At 36.3% G+C, this 18,419-nt stretch overlaps 1 protein-coding gene across 1 annotated transcript in view; it reads right to left on the bottom strand.

The window, feature by feature from the left end:
- The window catches only part of DPY19L2 (dpy-19 like 2), a gene marked incomplete at both ends in the record, with an annotated part of 85,432 nt that extends 78,254 nt beyond the window's left edge, over window positions 1-7,178 (bottom strand). The window contains 3 exons of the mRNA XM_081284688.1: window positions 799-886; window positions 2,239-2,263; window positions 6,785-7,178. Coding sequence (XP_081140814.1) covers window positions 799-886; window positions 2,239-2,263; window positions 6,785-7,178 — 507 coding nt within the window. The remainder of the gene's footprint in view (window positions 1-798; window positions 887-2,238; window positions 2,264-6,784) is intronic.
- Window positions 7,179-18,419: the final 11,241 nt, after the last annotated feature.

Below are 18,419 nucleotides of genomic sequence, written 5' to 3'. Positions count from 1 at the left end.
TGGAGTACTTTTTTTTTTCCAGCAGTCATCTTCCCTTTCTACTTACTCTGTAAGCTTTTAGCCATTTAGATCATACTCACTGGAATTCAACTACCTAATTTTTGATAGGCCAAACAACACTAATGGGTCCTCAATTGAAGATCTGTTTTAGCTCATCTCTGATTGGCCATTTTCTCATAGTTTTGATTGTCAAAATATCAGTTCATGGAAGTATTTTCCTTTCAGTGCAGAAAGACAAGCAACACAACAATTAAAAGATATTTAATATGCAAAAGACTGTATTTAGGAAAGCAATGTATATATTTAAATAAGTTATTGATAACAAGATATTATTTTGTTATACATGCTTCTGTTCATTTTCTCCCTTTGTTTTCACTAAAACCCTATGAGGAAACTATTATTTCTACTTAATAAATGAGATGAGAAAGATAACTGATTAGCCATCAAACAATGAAGCACATTACTGCTGAGTCCTGTGATCTGTCACCAAAGCCCACACTCTGTCACAGCTACCCTCTTTATTTAATAATAGTTTATATCCTGTCACAGAAATATAACTTTTTAAAATATTCATATCTTAAAATATGCTATGCAAATATTTATGAATCAAATTCTTCAAAACTTTACAGGTGTTAGAAAGATGAAAATGAACAAGAAGTGGCTAAAGGACCTAATATTCTGGAAATTTATAAAACAGAAATTAGACACAAAAATTCATTTCCATTCCTAATAAATTTCTACTTTACATTCTTTCTATTTTTAAATCACAAATGAATTCATTAGAAGATAGAGGCTAACCATTTCAGTGCGAAAAGTCATCTCTCGTTCCAAAGATGAGAGGTGAGAAAAATGACGGTCATTTTCAAAAAGTGATATTAAATGTATCCTAGGGAAAAAATGAAATATAATAAGAACGGGTGTCAAACCAATGCTAAAACATTTTTAGGCTATAGCTAAAGTAAGAAAGCCATATAAAAAATAAATTTTTATAATAAATATTAAGATAATAATAGAATTGTTTACTAACTTACATGTTTGGGGCATTTATAATCCAGTGTAGCACATATGTGAAATTTATTAACTTAGTTCTTAAACTTATTTCTATGTATATCCAAAATTCCTCCAATTCTCTCCTCCCTTCCTTCCACCCTAGGCTTCTAAATCAGAACACTGGCAAGTTTTGTTTTGTTTTGCTTTTTAAGTTTAAGAAGTGATTCAAATGTACCAGGTTGGGGAAATACCTTTATTAACTGTTGAAAAGTATTCAGAATATAATTTTAAGTAAAATTAGATGAAATTGATTTTTAAAGAAGTATAGTATCATATAATGGATCAACTTTAAAGTGCCAAAGAACACAGAACTATACTTAAAAAATATTTTAATAGTGCAAATCAATAGCTGTAGACAATGACAAAATATGTGATAAATAAATTAGTTGCAGTTAACATTTATGCGATCCTTAATTATGTGGTGCTTTCCAATGAAGTTGAAAATAAAGCAAAATTCCATCCATCAACTTGGTTTTCCACTCCCCCTTATTTACACGTGGGTCATATGTCAGGAGACTAATATCAGTAAGAATCCTTCCTACCATTATAGCTAACATCAAAAGCTTCCTATAGACACAATGACCAGAGCAGCACTATTCCAACAGAACACAGCATCCATACTTCCCAAAAGTAGAAATCTGAGCTCAGTTGAGACAAAAATATTCCAGATGGAAAATATTATTATTTTACAGATGATTTTTACAAATAGATCACTTTTGTAAAATAAAATGCCCATGCATAGTAAAAGGCTCAAAGTCATTTATTTCTGCCTTTACTACTACTAGAGTCTTTCTCTTCAATTCTACCTGCTCACCAGTTGACAAGTATTAATAAAATTTTATCTCTAAACTCATGTCACTTAACAACACATTGATACTCTAAAGTAAGGAAGTATTTTAGTTTAAGCTACAAAATACACTAGGAAACTTAAATATTTAAGGAAATACAGTGGGGAATTCTTTGGTAAAGCCAGAATATTTAAATTTGTAAGTAACTATTCTCATAATTAATCTATTTTATAAATTCTGCTTCACATATGAGATTTATTAAAAAATAACATTTATAAATTGGTACTCATATAGATATTCCATATACATGGCTAGAAGTTATGTTTTACTATATGAAAATATTGATGGCAAGTTATAAACAAATTTTTTTTATTTATTCCAAAAGAAAACTAAATCTTACCAGTGCAAAATTCCCACAATAGCAGCTGGAAAAAGAAAAAAAAAAGGAAATTAAAAGATGCTTTACCTGAAATACCTTTAAAACAAGTATTTCAAATGCATTTGCTTACATGTCCAGAGAGATAGAAAATAAAGATAGATGGCCAGCTACTTCTGGTTCATGTGAACATAGGACACAAAACAAATTGCAAATCACACTTACCTTTTGCAAAAGGACCTTGACAACTGAGCAAAGGGGGAGACTTGAAAGGTTTATATATGCCTCTTAAATAATTTGTAAAGGAGTGATGAAATATGTGCTTTTGAAACTTTTGGGGTTTTTTTCAGTATTATTTTCTATTGTCTCTTATTCTCTATTGTGTAAATTTTAAAAAAGAAGTAAATAAGTACACTAGGCTCAGATTTTTTTAGAAAAGACTTAAGCCAACAGGAGCCACTCTAGAACACTGTCCCTTGGGCTCATCAGAAAATGGTTAAATGTAGAAAATCATTTCTTAAGAGCCCATATGAAAACCCCATTATGCAATTCAAACCTTGAGGAAGTGTCAGCTCTTTGTGAGTTCCCAGATCTAGGTACCTCTAAATGGCCCATAACATGCACCCTGTGCATGAGGCCTTACTAGAGGGCTATGAGGTCCCATAGGGACTCTTTAGATATGGAGCTTTTTAAAGAGCAACAAACATAGTCTGTGCCCTCTGGTGACCAGAAAGTTGCTTTTTATAAGAATACCATGGAGCTGGGGAGAAGAAAGGGGTGAGAAGGGGTGGGCAGTGGTGGAGGAGGCAGAACAAGAATACCACAAACCCTACCGTCCTCAAAGGGTTCAGTAGCTTTACTTGAATTAATGTTCTTTAGGTTATTGTAATCCTTTGGCTAATTTCTGAAGTTATGAAAAAGTTGATTTTGATAATCTCCTAAATATCTTCCTTCTTGTCAGGGAGAAGTGAATTTACTATTTCAGAAGTCCTGCCTTCCTTCTAAGACTTTGTAATAATTCTAATGGTTGCCCCAAATATACTTAGCAAGTCATCTTAAAAACCACAAACATTAACCCCTTTAAGAATTTAAAACTTACTCAAATTGGCTAATAAAATAAATGCAAGTTATTCAATAAAGGAATTAAAAATTACAATGATGAAATCCCCAATCATGTTTCTCCAGCTCTTTTTTCATATTACTATCCTGGATTCATCTTAAATAATTTCCACAAAATTTACCTGCTTTATATCAGGATGGGTAAACTGCAGCCTATGGTTTGTTTCTGTACTTTCCACAAGCTATAAATGGTCTTTATGTTTTTAAAAGGTTGTAAGAAAAAAAAAAAGATGAAGATACTGAGCAGGTGGCACATGCTTGTAAGCTCTGGAGGCTAAGGCAGGAGGACCGCAAGTTCAAAACCAGTCTCAACAACTTATCAAGGCCCTAAGCAACTAAGCAAGACCCGCTCTCAAAATAAAAAAAAAAAAAAAAAATTTAAAAAGGGCTGGGCATGTGGCTCAGTGGTTTAGTGTCCCTGGGTTCAATCCCTGATACCAAAAAGAAGATGATGATACAATGGACACTATGTGCCCTGCAAAGTTTGAAATATTTACTCACTGTTTATACATTTGTTATACATTTCCTATCTAATGTAGTCTGAGTCACCGTTCTCTCTAAATTGGAAAAAGATGCCCATCTGATAAGGCTTCATGAACTTTAAGAAATACAGTAACTGTAATATTCAACTATATTTGTACTCTCTTATTCTCCCGAAAATGAAATGCATTGGCAAAAATTCTTAAAAATAATATTTTAAGTGGAAAAGATCTACCAAAAGATTCCACCAAATCCATCAACCTTTTCAAAGATCCTCAAAAGTCTTTGTGTAACTCTCTCCCCCTCACCCTATATTCCACACCTCCCCCCTAAAGGACAAACATGGGTATGATATACAGTTTTCCAGGTGCATGAAGTGCTTAGCATTAGGCCTTTACATAGTGATGAAAAGTATGTCCCTACACCCTGTGTCTATCAGTCTCACCCTGAGGGTGACCCAGTCTTCAACTTGACTGAAACAAACACCAAGGGCCACCAGCACTCCCAACTGCTTTTACCTCCACTTCAACATTTCCCTATACAGTAATCCTTGTTTTTTTTTATTCTCTACCACCTCGGAAGAGAAAGTCTCTCTCCTTTTTTCCCTAGTTTCTCAAGTTTGTGTTTTTAATTCCCCCTTCTCAAACATTCCAAAACATTGCTCCATCAATTATTTCCTTTCTTGGGTCTTTCATTTGTTGATCTTTCATTTTCCTAGAACTGAAAACACTTCCCTTAAGGTAAGAACGCTTCCAAGTGTGGAATATGACCGCCCCTGTTTCTCTCCCATTTAATGACAAGACTCTTGGCCACTTTTCTCCTTTGAAGTTCCCAAACTCTTTAAATAACCAATGACCTCTTAGTTATCAAAATCAACGCTCTGTTTCAATTCCTATGCTCTTCAATCTTCCTGTAGCATTTGATCAGTTTCTTGGATTTTTTTTCTCTCATCTCTGTCACACCAAATCTCCCCATTCTATTTTCCTAAAAACATTTTATACGTTTACCTGTTTTTTTTTCCTTTTCTTCTCATCCTCTGAAACTAAGTTTAAAAGTTTTCTCCAGGTCTCTTTACTATATCCCCCTTTCTCTCGCCACATTGGTATCTCTTGGCAATCTCAAATTCTCAATGATCATTTCTACACTAATTATTACCACATCCATGATCTTCAAACCTGAACTTTCTCTTTCCCTCCACCTCCCTCAGTTCCTGTTCTAACCACCTATCTTGTCCTGTTAATCTCTGTCTGGCCCTCCCCATTCCTACGTGCTAAGACCATTATAGCCATTCTATTTCCTTTTCTATGTCCAGCCCAGTGTCCACCCTGCTGCTGAGTTAACCTCTGTGAAGCACACGCCTCATCAAATCATTCTCCAATTTGAAAGTCATTCAGTGCCAACACAGTGAATGTACTAATATGCCACTGAATTATTCCCTTTCAGGTGGTAATTTCAAATCATCTCCTTAAAAAATGTTTTTGAAGAAAAGAACCAATCAGCGCCTTCTTACTAATAAATAATAGAGGTCAAATGCCCAACCCTCGGCCTTGATTTGGCTCTTCAAAGCCAATCCCAATCAACCTTTTCAATTTACTTCCTACTTTCTCTTTTTTCCACATCTTTCCTTTCAGCCTAATTTGGCTTTCATGTTGTCTTACTTCCACAACTTTAATCATACAGTTCCATCAGCCTCTAATACTTGTTCTCAGCTCCGTACATCCAAATATTGGCCCTTTGTGACAATTTGAGCCCCAATTTTCCCCAACAGTGTTTCCTGGTCTCCTTTCTCACTCCCAGCCCTGAAATATTAACTTGTTCTTCTAAGCTCCCATAACAACTGATATCGTCTGTCATTACTGCACCCAACACTCATCAGGTGCCTCTTAAGGACCAAACTTCAGTGCACTGGAACTTGGATTTTGGGAAAATGGTGTGGTTTCCAAACCCATGTTGATTCTGGATGTGGAATATGTCTACTGACATAATTGGAAATGTGATAAAAATCTAAACAAGAACTACCATTATTTCTCAAGTATTGTTATCACTCCATGTGTGGAGCTTCCACTAACCTGGTGGAAAAGAAAATACAATGACTCACATTAAAAGACATTTATCTATGTCTCAATTTATATTGGTATTCAGTCTGATCAAGGATTGGGTTCAAAATAGAGACAACAATAACATTTAAGTTATATCCCAAACTACAAAAGATGAAGGAAGAAAACTATTTGGGGGCTGGGGATGTGGTTCAAGCGGTAGCGCGCTCGCCTGGCATGCGTGCGGCCCGGTTCGATCCTCAGCACCACAAACAAACAAAGATGTTGTGTCTGCCGATAACTAAAAAATAAATATTAAAAAAAATTCTCTCTCTCTCTCCCTCTATCACTCTCTCTTTAAAAAAAAAAAAAAAGAAAACTATTTCAAGTACCTAAATAAGACAAAATCCCTAATTTTAAGCACGGAAGCACCACACCAGACCGAAAGTAAATGGGTATCAGCACTGGGTCATCTTTGTCCAGTCTGACCCTATTTTCACTATCAATGATGTCAACTAATTTGAAAAAACACTTCCTTTGTTTTGCTTTATTTAAGATGAAGAGAAGCATAAAATATCTTTACCTCCCACCCAAAGATCTTGCCAATCACTTTTACAAAGTGTGAGAATTGGCTTCCTAGGTTAAATAATATTTTATTGACATAGAAGTGACCACTAAGCCCAAAAATCCTACAAAAGTATTTTAACACAAGAAGTAAGGAGGCTGGGAATTCTTGGCAAGTGCTTCTCCAGCGCTTGGATCTCATCATCATTGCTGCTAGGAACCCACAAACGCTTGTTAAATTCTTCTCCATTAAGACTCAAGAAAACCACTTCAAATCTTTCTAGGCTCCAAGGGAAAAGCCTAGCACCACGGGACCCTGGCAGGAGCGCCATCAGGCTCCTTCCAAGGGCTCTCCTGCCTGCTCTGCTCACCTATGCTTAAGGTGGTCCTGCTCGAGACCTTAAGGGTCTGCAATACGTGCACCTTTTCGCGGACCTGTTCCAGGAAACAGAAGAGAAATTGAAAGCGGCCGAAAAGTAGTGTTTTGGCGAGCTGTTCCAGATGCAAGCAGTTTTGCGTGTTCAAATTTCGGATCTTCCGCGGCATGTAATCCCGGGAGCCCCCTGGCAGGTTTCTGCCGCTTAGGGACGAAGGCTGCAGAAGCAGCTCCGGCTTTTCCATCTCCTCCTGCAGCTCTTTCTCCAACTCGGGCTCCCCGGATCCGGCTCCGGTGGCCTTGCGCCGCCGCTTCGACTGCAAGGCGCGAGTAGATTCAGGTGGCTCTGAAGTCGCTTCTTTGAGTTTACTCCTCGTTTGCCCGACCATTTTCTCATAGTCCCTGTTCGGATGGAGCTGGGTCTCTCTAGGCAGCGGGCCCAGCCGACTCAGGCGAGGTCCCGAGGGGCCTGACTGGCCTCGCAGCCTCAACGACTGGTCCTCGCCGCCGTTGCGGGCTTCCCAGTCGTCATGGCAACCGCGAAACGTGGAGGGCGGGGGCGCGAGCCTCGCTGCTTCGCGCCGCCCGCGCGCACAGCCTCGGCGCAGCACCCCCGCGCACGCCACCTCCCAAGAGCAGCGCTCCACGCCTGCTGCACTCGCGCGCCACCCACGCGCACCGCCTCCCGAGCACAACCGTGCGCGCATCCAGCCCGGCTGGCATCCAGCCCCCACGTGCCATCCCACGAGCGACGGGTACCCAGCCCTCGTGAGTCAGGAGATGTCACCCCACAGCTTGATGTGGACGTGTGTAATGTGATACCATGGTTTTCTCCTTACTATCCTTTATTGGAGTTCCACCAGGGGCGTCAGAATTCCTCTGCCATAGAAGGGTTGTGTTCAAGGCGTGCAGCACTTTCCTAAATCAGTCTTTACCCAGGACCAACTAAGAGGTGCGCGCTTGTTGTCACAGTCACCACACCATCCCATGGAGGCCTGAGCGGCTGGTACAGATGGACGGGAGAGGGTGCGGGGTGGCATATTTCATGTCCTCTGGCACAGTCCATAATGCAGCAGTCATACTGCTTCACGTTCCATCTGTTTTGTTTCGTTTCGGTTTTTTGTTTGTTTGTTTGTTTGTTTGTTTGTTTGTTTGTTTGTTTTTGTCGATGAGATTTAACTCCCTTAATCCCCAGTTCCCCGTCAGAACTATAAATCACTGTAGCCAGGTTAGTGACCCTGATGCAACACCGTTTAGAAATGTTCATGGCTCCACATAGCCCATAAAGCGTAAACTCCCTGGTTTGCTCATCAAGCCTTCAGTAATCTGCCCACATCTACCTTTTCAACTTTCCCGTTTCCCAGACGCTGATCTTCCATTCCAGTCATTCCAAGTGAGAGGGCCACAGCAGGAGGCTCTATAACTGGCTTTTTAAAAATCCTTTTCTCCCTGCCCACCTGAATTTTGTTACCTTTGGGCTGCAGTAATTACTCCTTCTCTGAGAGTCTAGAGCTCTTATGGACAGTATTATTCATCTGGATACTAGTTTAAATTCACTAAGCACAAAAATAAAAATATTTAAAAACACCCAAAGTTCAATAAGTACTGTTATGGTCAATGTGTTGTTTTACAAGGTTGGTTGTTATTGTTTCTCCCCAGGGAGCATTTCTACATTCCTGTACTGTGGTTTTTTGTTTGTTTGTTTATTTTTGTTTTTGTTTTTATGTTTTGGCACTCAACTTATAGGAAATTGCAGATCAGGGATATAGTAATTTGCCCAATTTTTAACAGCTAGTAAATTCTACCTGTTCAGTACTGAGTTTAAAATACAAGGTATTTATGAGTGGTTGGTAAAAGTGTTCTTGAATGAATACACAAAATAGAACACTTTATGTTTTAATATTTTGGAACAGTAAGGGCAGTAGAGTAATTGTATTTTTCGTTTTGAATCAGATATGTAGTAAACATAGGATTAATTAATAGTGTTTGGCACTGTTCTAAATCTTTTACATAGAGGACCCTCATAGGAAAATCAACAGTGTGACATTGAGCTAGTAATTTAGCCACTCTAAGATTAATTTCTTCATTTGAAAAATGAGTGAAGTTCATACATCTTACTGAATGGTATCACTGAATGAAATAATGATCGTAAACCACCTAAAACCTAGTGCATACTTCATTAATGTTACATTACCATGTTTTAGATGGAATATTTTATGGGATGCTGGAGAGTATTACTTCCAATTAAAATTTTGCTCACCTGGATTCATAATCATCAAGTTATATATCAGTTCTATTATTGAACAACACTACATGTTCTAAGTTCATTAGTTAACTGAGAAAACTGAAACAGTTGCCTAAATAGTTATGTGTTCTGTTACTAAACAGAACAGATCTGTGTGTAAGAGGGAAATCATGACATTTATTTTATCCACAGTTCATTAGAATCATGCATGTTTTCATCTTTTTATATCTTCTGTAAGAATGATCTCTTTTGAACCTAGTTATCTTAAACAGTTATTTGAGTCACATTTCAGCTACATGCTTATTAACAATAACAACTTAAACCAATATTCCTGATATTTCATTCTATTATAAAATAATTTAAATAGCACAGTATAATTAGATATAATGCAATATATTTCTACATTACCTTATGTTGTTAGAAATGAAGATGCCTCATGATACATCAACTGATTTTCCTTGCATAAAGATTTCTAATCCAGTCATATGTATCTAAAACTTGCCTATTTGTTCCCTTTGTCTTTTAGTAAGGTAATTGGTAATTTTTTACCAAAAAAAAAAAAAAACAACTTAACTATGTAACCAGCAGGTGGCAATAATGACCTGTGAATCAGAATTTTAAAACATTTTAGGTAGTTTTAAATGAATAAATTAAAAATTTTTTAAAAAGAACAAAATCACTATTATTGTAATGAATCAGTTTACTAAATATGAAATGTAGGGAAATGCTAAATGTAACCCCACATAATAACAATTATATAGCATATTTCCTGTATGAAAATCATTAAAATAGTCATTATGAGCAATAGTTTTCCAAATAATAATGACTGTGTTTTAGTTGGTTCAGAAAAATTGTCTATAACATTTCAGTGCTTTAACTTTGCACAAATACACAGATACAAATTTAAATTAAGCTAAGCTACATCAATATCTACCTTGATTATGTGGACCAATTTAGATAGAAGGAATTCAGTGAACACCATTTTGAAAATGTTATAAACTTTGCACTTTTAATTTGATCATTTAAAATCCTGCTTTCACTTTGATTGATATTATTCTGCATGAAAGATGGGTTTTGTGCTACTTCGCACAAAATGCTTTTTATGGTGCAATGAGTTGGAAATGGCATCAATATATTTATCTTTAGTCTATCAAATTAGTTGTCTTCCAAAATGCTGGCAAAATTCTTAGGATCACACAATTATGTGAACTGCACTTAAGCTACATTTCAAATCTTTTAGATAATTTTACTTTTTAGTTTTACTCACTTTAATTATACTTCCTTAAGACTTTTTCTATACATTCAAAGATTAAAATTTTTTTGTTTTATTATATATCTGTATTTTGGTCTCCTAAAACTAGGATATGTGCTTCTTAAAGGCTATTTGTTTTTCACATAATTTCAAATCTGTTTTTATATATTAAAAGAGTCATTCAAATTATTCTTCAGCAAGTTGCCTCTGCTGAAAATGAGTATCTTTCAACTTTGTGTATTTTATAAAACACCTGCTTATTTAATCTATAATCATTACAAATCTAGGGTTGATTAATTTTTAAATAGTAAAAATTTTACTTTAAAAGCTAATATTGAATTACTTTATAGAGCTTTTTAAAATTCTAGTTGGAAGGGAGAGAAATGAATTACAGTAGATGGGGTAGAGAGAGAAGATGTGAGGGAAGGGGAGAGGGGATAGTAGGGGATAGGAAAGGTAGCAGAATACAACAATTACTAATAGGGCATTATGTAAAATTGTGGATGTGTAACCGACGTGATTCTGCAATCTGCATTTGGGGTAAAATTGGGAGTTCATAACCCACTTCAATCTAATGTATGAAATATGATATGTCAAGAGCTTTGTAATGTTGTGAACAACCAATAAAAAAAAAATCTAGTTGGATACAGGGGCTGCTTTAAAGGGGAAAATGGAAAGTTGTCATACAGTGAAGCATATAGCAAGTTTAAAGGTAAATGCATCTTTTTAAAATTTTAACTTGTTATATGTAACAACAGAATGCATTACAATTCATTTTACACATGTAGAGCACAATTTTTCACATCTCTGATTGTACACAAAGTAGAGGCACATCCTTCGTTCTTCATACATGTACTTAATGATGACCATTGCATTCCACCATCTTTCCTACCCCTCTGTTCCCTTCCTTTCCCTCCATACCCTTTCCCTTTGCCCTTTCTAGAGTTCATTTAATCCTCCCATCCCCACCCCCTGTAGTATATTATGAATCAGCATCCTTGAATCAAAGAAATGATTCGGAATTTGGTTTGGGGGGATTGGCTAATTTCACTTGGCAATATATATATGAAGGTGCCTTTTTCCCCACATCCTTGCCAACACTGATTGTTGTTTGTATTCTTAATTGCTGCCATTCTGACTGGAGTGAAATGAAATCTTAAGAGTAGTTTTGATTTGCATTTCTCTAATTGCTAGAGATGTTGAATATTTATTAATATATTTGATAACTGATTATATATCTTCTTCTGGAAGCATTTGTTAGGTAGCTTAGCCCATTTATTGATTGGCCTCATTTGGTTTTTTGCTGTTTTGCTTTTTGAGTTCTTTATATATTCTAGAGATTATTGCTCTATCTGATGTGCAAGTGGTAAGAATTTGTTCCCCATTAGTGGGCTCTCTATTTACCTCACTGATTGTTTCTTTTGCTGAGAAAAAAGTTTTTTATAGTTTGAATACATCCCATTTATTGATTCTTGATATTAATTTTTGCGATATAGGAGTCTTATTAAGGAAGTTGGGGCCTAATCTCACATGATGGAGATTTGGGCCTATTTTTTCTTCTAATAGATACAGCATCTCTGGTTTAATTCTGAGGTTCTTGATCCACTTTCAGTTGAGTTTTGTGCATGGTGAGAGATAGGGGTTTAATTTCATTTTGTTGCAGATGGATTTCCAATTTTCCCAGCACCATTTGTTGAAGAGGCTATCTTTTCTCCAATGTATGTTTTTGGCACTTTTGTCAAATATAAGATAATTATAATTAAATGAGTTAGTCTCTGTGCCCTCTATTCTGTACCATTGGTCTACAAGTCTATTTGGTGCCAATACCATGCTGTTTTTGTTACCATTGCTCTGTAGTATACTTTAAGGTCTGGTATAGTGATGCCACCTGCTTCACTCTTCTTGCTATAAAGATTGCTTTAGCTATTCTGGGTCTCTTATTTTTCTAGATAATTTTCATGACTGCTTTTTCTATTTCTATGAGGGATGTCATAGGGATTTTGATTGGAATTGCATTAAATCTGTATAGTACTTTTGATAGTATGGTCACTTTGACAATATTAATTCTGCCTATCCAAGAGCAAGGTAGATCTTTTCATCTTCTAAGGTCTTCTTTAATTTCTTTCTTTAGTGTTCTGTAATTTTTATTGTAGGGGTCTTTTGCCACTTTTGTTGATTCCCAAGTATTTTATTTTTTTGAGGCTATTGAAAATGGGGTAGTTTTCTCATTTCCCTTTCTGAGGATTTGTCACTGATATACAGAAATGCCTTTGATTTATGGGTGTTGATTTTGTATCCTGCTACTTTGCTGAATTCATTTATTAGTTCTAGAAGTTTTCTGGTGGAACTTTTTGGGTCTTGTAGGTATAGAATCATAACATCAGCAAATAGTGCTAATTTGAGTTCTTCTTTACCTATCCATATCCCTTTAATTTCTTTCATCTGTCTAATTGCTCTGGCCAGTGTTTCAAGAACTATGTCAAATAGAAGTGGTGAAAGAAGGCATCCCTGTCTTGTTCCAGTTTTTAGAGGGAATGCTTTCAATTTTTCCCCATTTAGAATGATGTTGGCTTGGGATTTAGCGTAGATAGCCTTTACAATGTTGAGACACGTTCCTGTTAGCCTTAGTTTTTCTAGTATTTTGAACATGAAGGGGTGCTGTATTTTGTCAAATGCTTTTTCTGCGTCTGTTGAGATGATCATGTGATTCTTATCTTTAAGTCTATTGATGTGATGAATTACATTTATTGATTTCCATATGTTGAACCAACCTAGCATTCCTGGGATGAACCCCACTTGATCGTGGGGCACTATCTTTTTGATGTGTTTTTGTATTCGATTTTTCAGAATTTTATTGAAAATTTTTGCATCCATATTCATTAGAGATATTAGTCTGAAGTTTTCTTTTTGATGTGTCTTTGCCTGGTTTTGAAATCAGGGTAATATTGGCCTCATAGAATGAGTTTGGAAGTGCTCCCTCTTTTTCTATTTCCTGAAATAAATTGGAGAGTATTGGTGTTAGTTCTTCTTTAAAGGTCTGTAGAACTTGGCTGTGTGTCCATCTTATCCTGGGCTCTTCTTGGTTGGTAGACTTCTGATGGTGTCTGCTATTTCGTCACTTGAAATTGATCTGTTTAAATAGTGCCATCCTGATTTAAATATTTAAGTATCACCCCAATTCAATTTGGACAATCGTATGACTTAATAAATTTGTTGATACATTCAATATCTTCTACTCTATTGGAGTACAATTTTTCAAAATAATTTCTAATTATCCTCTGTATTTCTGTAGTGTCTGTTATGATATTGTCTTTTTCATCACATATGTTAGTAATTTGAGTTTTCTCTCTCCTTCTCTTCATTAGTATAGCTAAGGGTCTGTCAATTTTATATATTTTTTCAAAGAACCAACTTTTTATTTTGTCAATTTTTTTCAATTGTTTCTTTTGTTTTGATGTTATTGATTTCAGCTCTAATTTTAATTATTTCCTGCCTTCTACTGCTTTTAGTGTTGATTTGTTCTTCTTTTTCTATGGCTTTGAGATGTAATGTTAAATCATTTATTTGTTGACTTTTTTTTCTTTTAAGGAATGAATTCCATGCATTCAACTTTCCTCTTAGTACTGCTTTCATAGTGTCCCAGAGATTTAGAAATGTTGTGTCTATGTTCTCATTTACCTCTAAGAATTTTTTAATCTCCTCCTTGAAGACTTCTACAACCCATGTTCATTTGGTAGCATATTGTTAAATTTCCAGTTGTTGGGGTAATTTTTATTTTTTATGTTGTCATTGATTTCTAATTTTATTCCATTATTATCTGAAAAAATGCAGGGTAGTATATCTACTTTTTTATATTTGCTGAGAGTTGCTTTGTGGCATAATATATGGTCTGTTTTAGAAAAGGATCCAGGTGCTGCTGAGAAGAAAGTATATTCCATTCGTTGAAGGATGAAATATTCTATACATGTCAGTGAAGTCCAAGTTATTGATTGTATTATTGAGTTCTATAGTTTCTTTGTTCAGCTTTGAAGATCTATCCAGTGGTGAAAGAGGTGTGTTAAAGTCACCCAAAATTATTGTGTTGTGGTCTGTTTGACACTTGAACTTAACAAAAGTTTGTTTGGGGCATATATATTTATAATTGTTAAGTCGTGTTGGTGTATGGTTCCCTTGAGCAGTATGTAGTGTCTTTCTTTATCCCTTTTGATTAACTTTAGCTTGAAGTCTACTTTGATATGAGGATGGAAACCCTGCTTGCTTCCACAGTTCATGTGAGTGGTATGACTTTTCCCAACCTTTCACCTTCAGTCTGTGGATGTCTTTTCCTGAGATGAGTCTCCTGGAGGCAGCATATTGTTGAGCCTTTTTTTTTTTAATCCACTCTGCTAGTCTATGTCTTTTGATTAGTGGGTTTAGGCCACTAACATTCAGGGTTATTATTGAGACATGATTTGTATTCCGAGCCATTTTTGTTTATTTTTGGTATTAAACTTGACTTGGTTTCTCCTCTGATTAGTTTTTTTTTTTTAATTGTAATACCTCCCTCTGCTGATTTTCATCATTGTTTTTCATTTCCTCTTGTGGAATATTTTGCTGAGTATGTTCTGTAATACAGGCTTTCTAGTTGTAAATTCTTTTAACTTTTGTTCATCATCGAATGTTTTTCTTTCATCATCAAATCTAAAACTTAGTTTTGCTGGATATAAGGTTCTTAGTTGGCATCCATTTTCTTTCAGAGCTTGGTATATGTTGTTCCATGATCTCCTGGCTTTGAGGGTCTGGGTTGAAAAATCTGCTGAGATAGGAATTGGTCTCCCCCTATATATGATCTGATTCCTCTCTCTTGCGGCTTTTAAGATTCTACCCTTATTCTGTATGTTAGGCATTTTTATTATAATGTGCCTTGGTGTAGACCTGTTGTAATTTTGTATATGTGGTATCCTGTAAGCCTCCTGTATTTGGTTTTCCAATTCATTCTTCATGCTTGGGAAATTTTCTGATATTATCTCATTGAAGAGACTGTGTGTTCCTTTGGTTTGAAACTCTGTTCATTCCTCTATCCCAATAACTCTTAGATTTGGTCTTTTGATGCTGTACCATAATTCTTGGATGTTCTGTTCATGGTTTCTAACTTTCTTCACTATGTGGCCAACTTTATTTTCCAGATTGTATACTTTGTCTTTATTATCTGATGTTCTTTCTTCCAAGTGATCTCTAGTCTGTTGGTTATGCTTTCCATTGAGTTTTTTACTTGGTTTATTGTTTCATTCATTTCAAGGATTTCTGACTTTTTTTTTTTTTCAGAGTATCTATCTCTCTCTTGAAGTAATCTTTTGCTACCTGTATTTGCTCTCTTATTTCTTTGTTGGAGTGATCAGTTTTTGCCTGCATTTACTCATTTAGGTCAATATTTAATTCACAGATCATTTTAGTTATGAATCTTCTGAACTCCTTCTCTGACATTTCATCAAATTCTCTGTCCATGGGTTCTGTTATTGTAGGGTTCCGGTGTGTTTGGGGCACTTGTCTATGTGTCTTCCTTTCTTGCATCATGGATCTGAGATATTACAGTTTCTACCCTATATTCTTGTAGCACCTGTACCTCACTTTGATGTTGGGCTTCCAGACCCTGCTGTTGTCCCTCAATTTATGCTACTACAACTAAAGATAGTGGCAGCAATAGTTGAGGTAACTCAAGATAATAGTGAGGTGCCCTAAGATGGATGCAATGTCTTACAGAGATGGGGCTGAAAGGGTGGGCCTCACGGTGGCCTCACACTCTCTTTGGGATGCCTGCTTGAGAAGCAACTGCTTCTAGGCCCTGTCTGTTGTCAAAAAGGTAGGGGTTACTGTGTGGGGAAGGCTATGGTGATGTCTGTAGTGTCCCAAGATGGAAGTGAGTTAGGCTTGGTTCCCAAGTGGGGGAGGGGAATAGCAAATTTGGAACTACCCTGGGCCTGGGTCCCGCATATGTTGGTGTGGGCAGATCTGGGCCAGGCCTGGGCTCCCACAGTGGTCTGCTGGTCAGAAGAGGTGGTCCTGTGCCAGAGCCTAAGCTCCCAGCAGGTGTCTGCCAGTGGCAGATGGACCCGGGCCTACTGTGAGCCTGGGTCCCACGGAAGTCACTCTGGGTAGATCTGGGCCGGGCCTCAAGGTAAATGTATCTTTATGTGATAATTTGCACAGCACTGCATTTTGGACTTTGGGAGAAATTGTATCTGTGATAACAAGATAGAATTTCTAAGAATGCCCGTCTACTTCCTGTATCTGTGAAGAAGCTGTCCTATACCTCAAAAACAAACAAAACAACTAGAACTCTGTAAGCCATTCATGCTATGCTTAGTGTAGTTTTCTAGGCCTATCTCAGATGACAAATTTGAACAGTCATATACAAGCATGTTTCATTCAAAGGGAAGGAGATGATCAATGAATTAATTGGGAGAATTCTTTTATCCCTAAGACACTGCACAATTGCTTAGTATATGCACACTGAATTTGAACAGAATGGTACTTAGTAGTCATTGTTAAATGACTTAAATTCTATCCTGTGCACAAACTCCATCATATTCATATTATTTTTATCATTGCCAAAGTAACTAATATACGACGATGTAATTCAATATCAATATTTACTTTAATATTTAATATTTGAACTTAATATTTAATTCAGTATTAATAAGCAAAACCTTCAAATATATTGAAGAATAAGTTCATTAAAGAATAAATTTTAGAATATGGACATATTAAATGCGAAATGACAAAAATAGCAGTGACACATACTGAATCTGTGTACTGTGTGCTACATAACATAATAATTTAGCTTGATTTAATTTAAGCTTTGACTTTGATTATGATATAGTGACTAGAAATTCACTAGACTGGGTTCAGTATACTTTGGGCAATTTACTTCTGTACCTGTAATTAACTCAACTATGAAAGATTTTGGGCAGTATGTCCTTAATAAGGCATTTTAAACTTTTTTGATTCTCGTTGGTATTTGTATACATATTTAGGAAGCTGGACAGATGTACCTCTGAGTCATACAATAACTTGTACTAAGCCCTCTTCTTACCAGTGTTTCCCTTCCCTTCTCTGTCTTTAGCTCTATGTTCTAGCTCTGGTCTCTGTTCCTCTAGTTCCTTCTATTTCCACTTGCTGTCTTGTCTCTAAACTCTATTATTCCTATTTTCTAATTACTTCAATCCACTAGCAGCCTATGTTAGTAGGCTTTATACATCTGTGAACAAAATATTCAATAAGACCAACTTAGAGGAGGAAAGTTTATTTTGTCTCACAGTCTCATAACTGAAATGTTGGGGTTGGAGGGAGCTCTTGGAAGTTCATTGGAATTGGAAATATCAATGTGCAGTCATGATTTCTAATATATTTTATACTTATTCTAATAGATGTGTAGAGGTATCTCATGTTGTTTTAATTTATAACTCCCTAATCACATGATGCTGATCATCTTTTCATATGATTATTTTCCATTTACACCTTCTTAGGGGAGATATCCATTCAGATAGATCTTTTATCCTTATTTTAATTAGTGTTTGTTTTCATAATGTTAAGTTTTTAACAGAGGTTTAGTCCATGGTGGGCTGACTCATTGCTGTGGGCCCAAGGTGAGGCAGAACATCATGGTGGGAGGATGTGGTAGAGGAGTGGTACTCACTTCATAGTGGCCAGGAAGCAGAGAGAGATTCAGGGAAGATGAAGCATTCCAGGGCACACCCCCAGTGACCCTCCTCATCTAGCCAGGCCCTACCTGCCTACAGTTACCACCCAGTTGGTCCACTCAAACTAGGTTATAGCTCTAATAATCTAATCATTTGACTTCTGAATATTCCTACAGTAACTCGGGATCTTTTGGGGGATGCCACATATCCAAACCATAGCACAGCCTAAATGGAAACTAGAATATAAGGAGCAGGGGGGGAACATCCATGAATAACTCATAAATGGTTACATCAAGACCACAAAAACAAAAACAACTACCAGACCTTTGTTTTGGGCAGCAGAGTCCAGCTTGCACATAAATATTAACTCGTCTCCCAAAAATAAATATGGAACTTTAAAGTCCTCTCCTTGTCTCTGCTATAGTCTGATGAAACCCTTCTTGAGATACTTACC

This window comes from Spermophilus citellus (assembly GCF_964194105.1).
Source record: "Spermophilus citellus genome assembly, chromosome: 3".
Classification (NCBI taxonomy): Eukaryota; Metazoa; Chordata; class Mammalia; order Rodentia; family Sciuridae; genus Spermophilus; species Spermophilus citellus.
The sequence above is the reverse complement of the archived record's forward strand: the minus strand, read 5'-3'. Positions and strand labels throughout refer to the sequence as shown.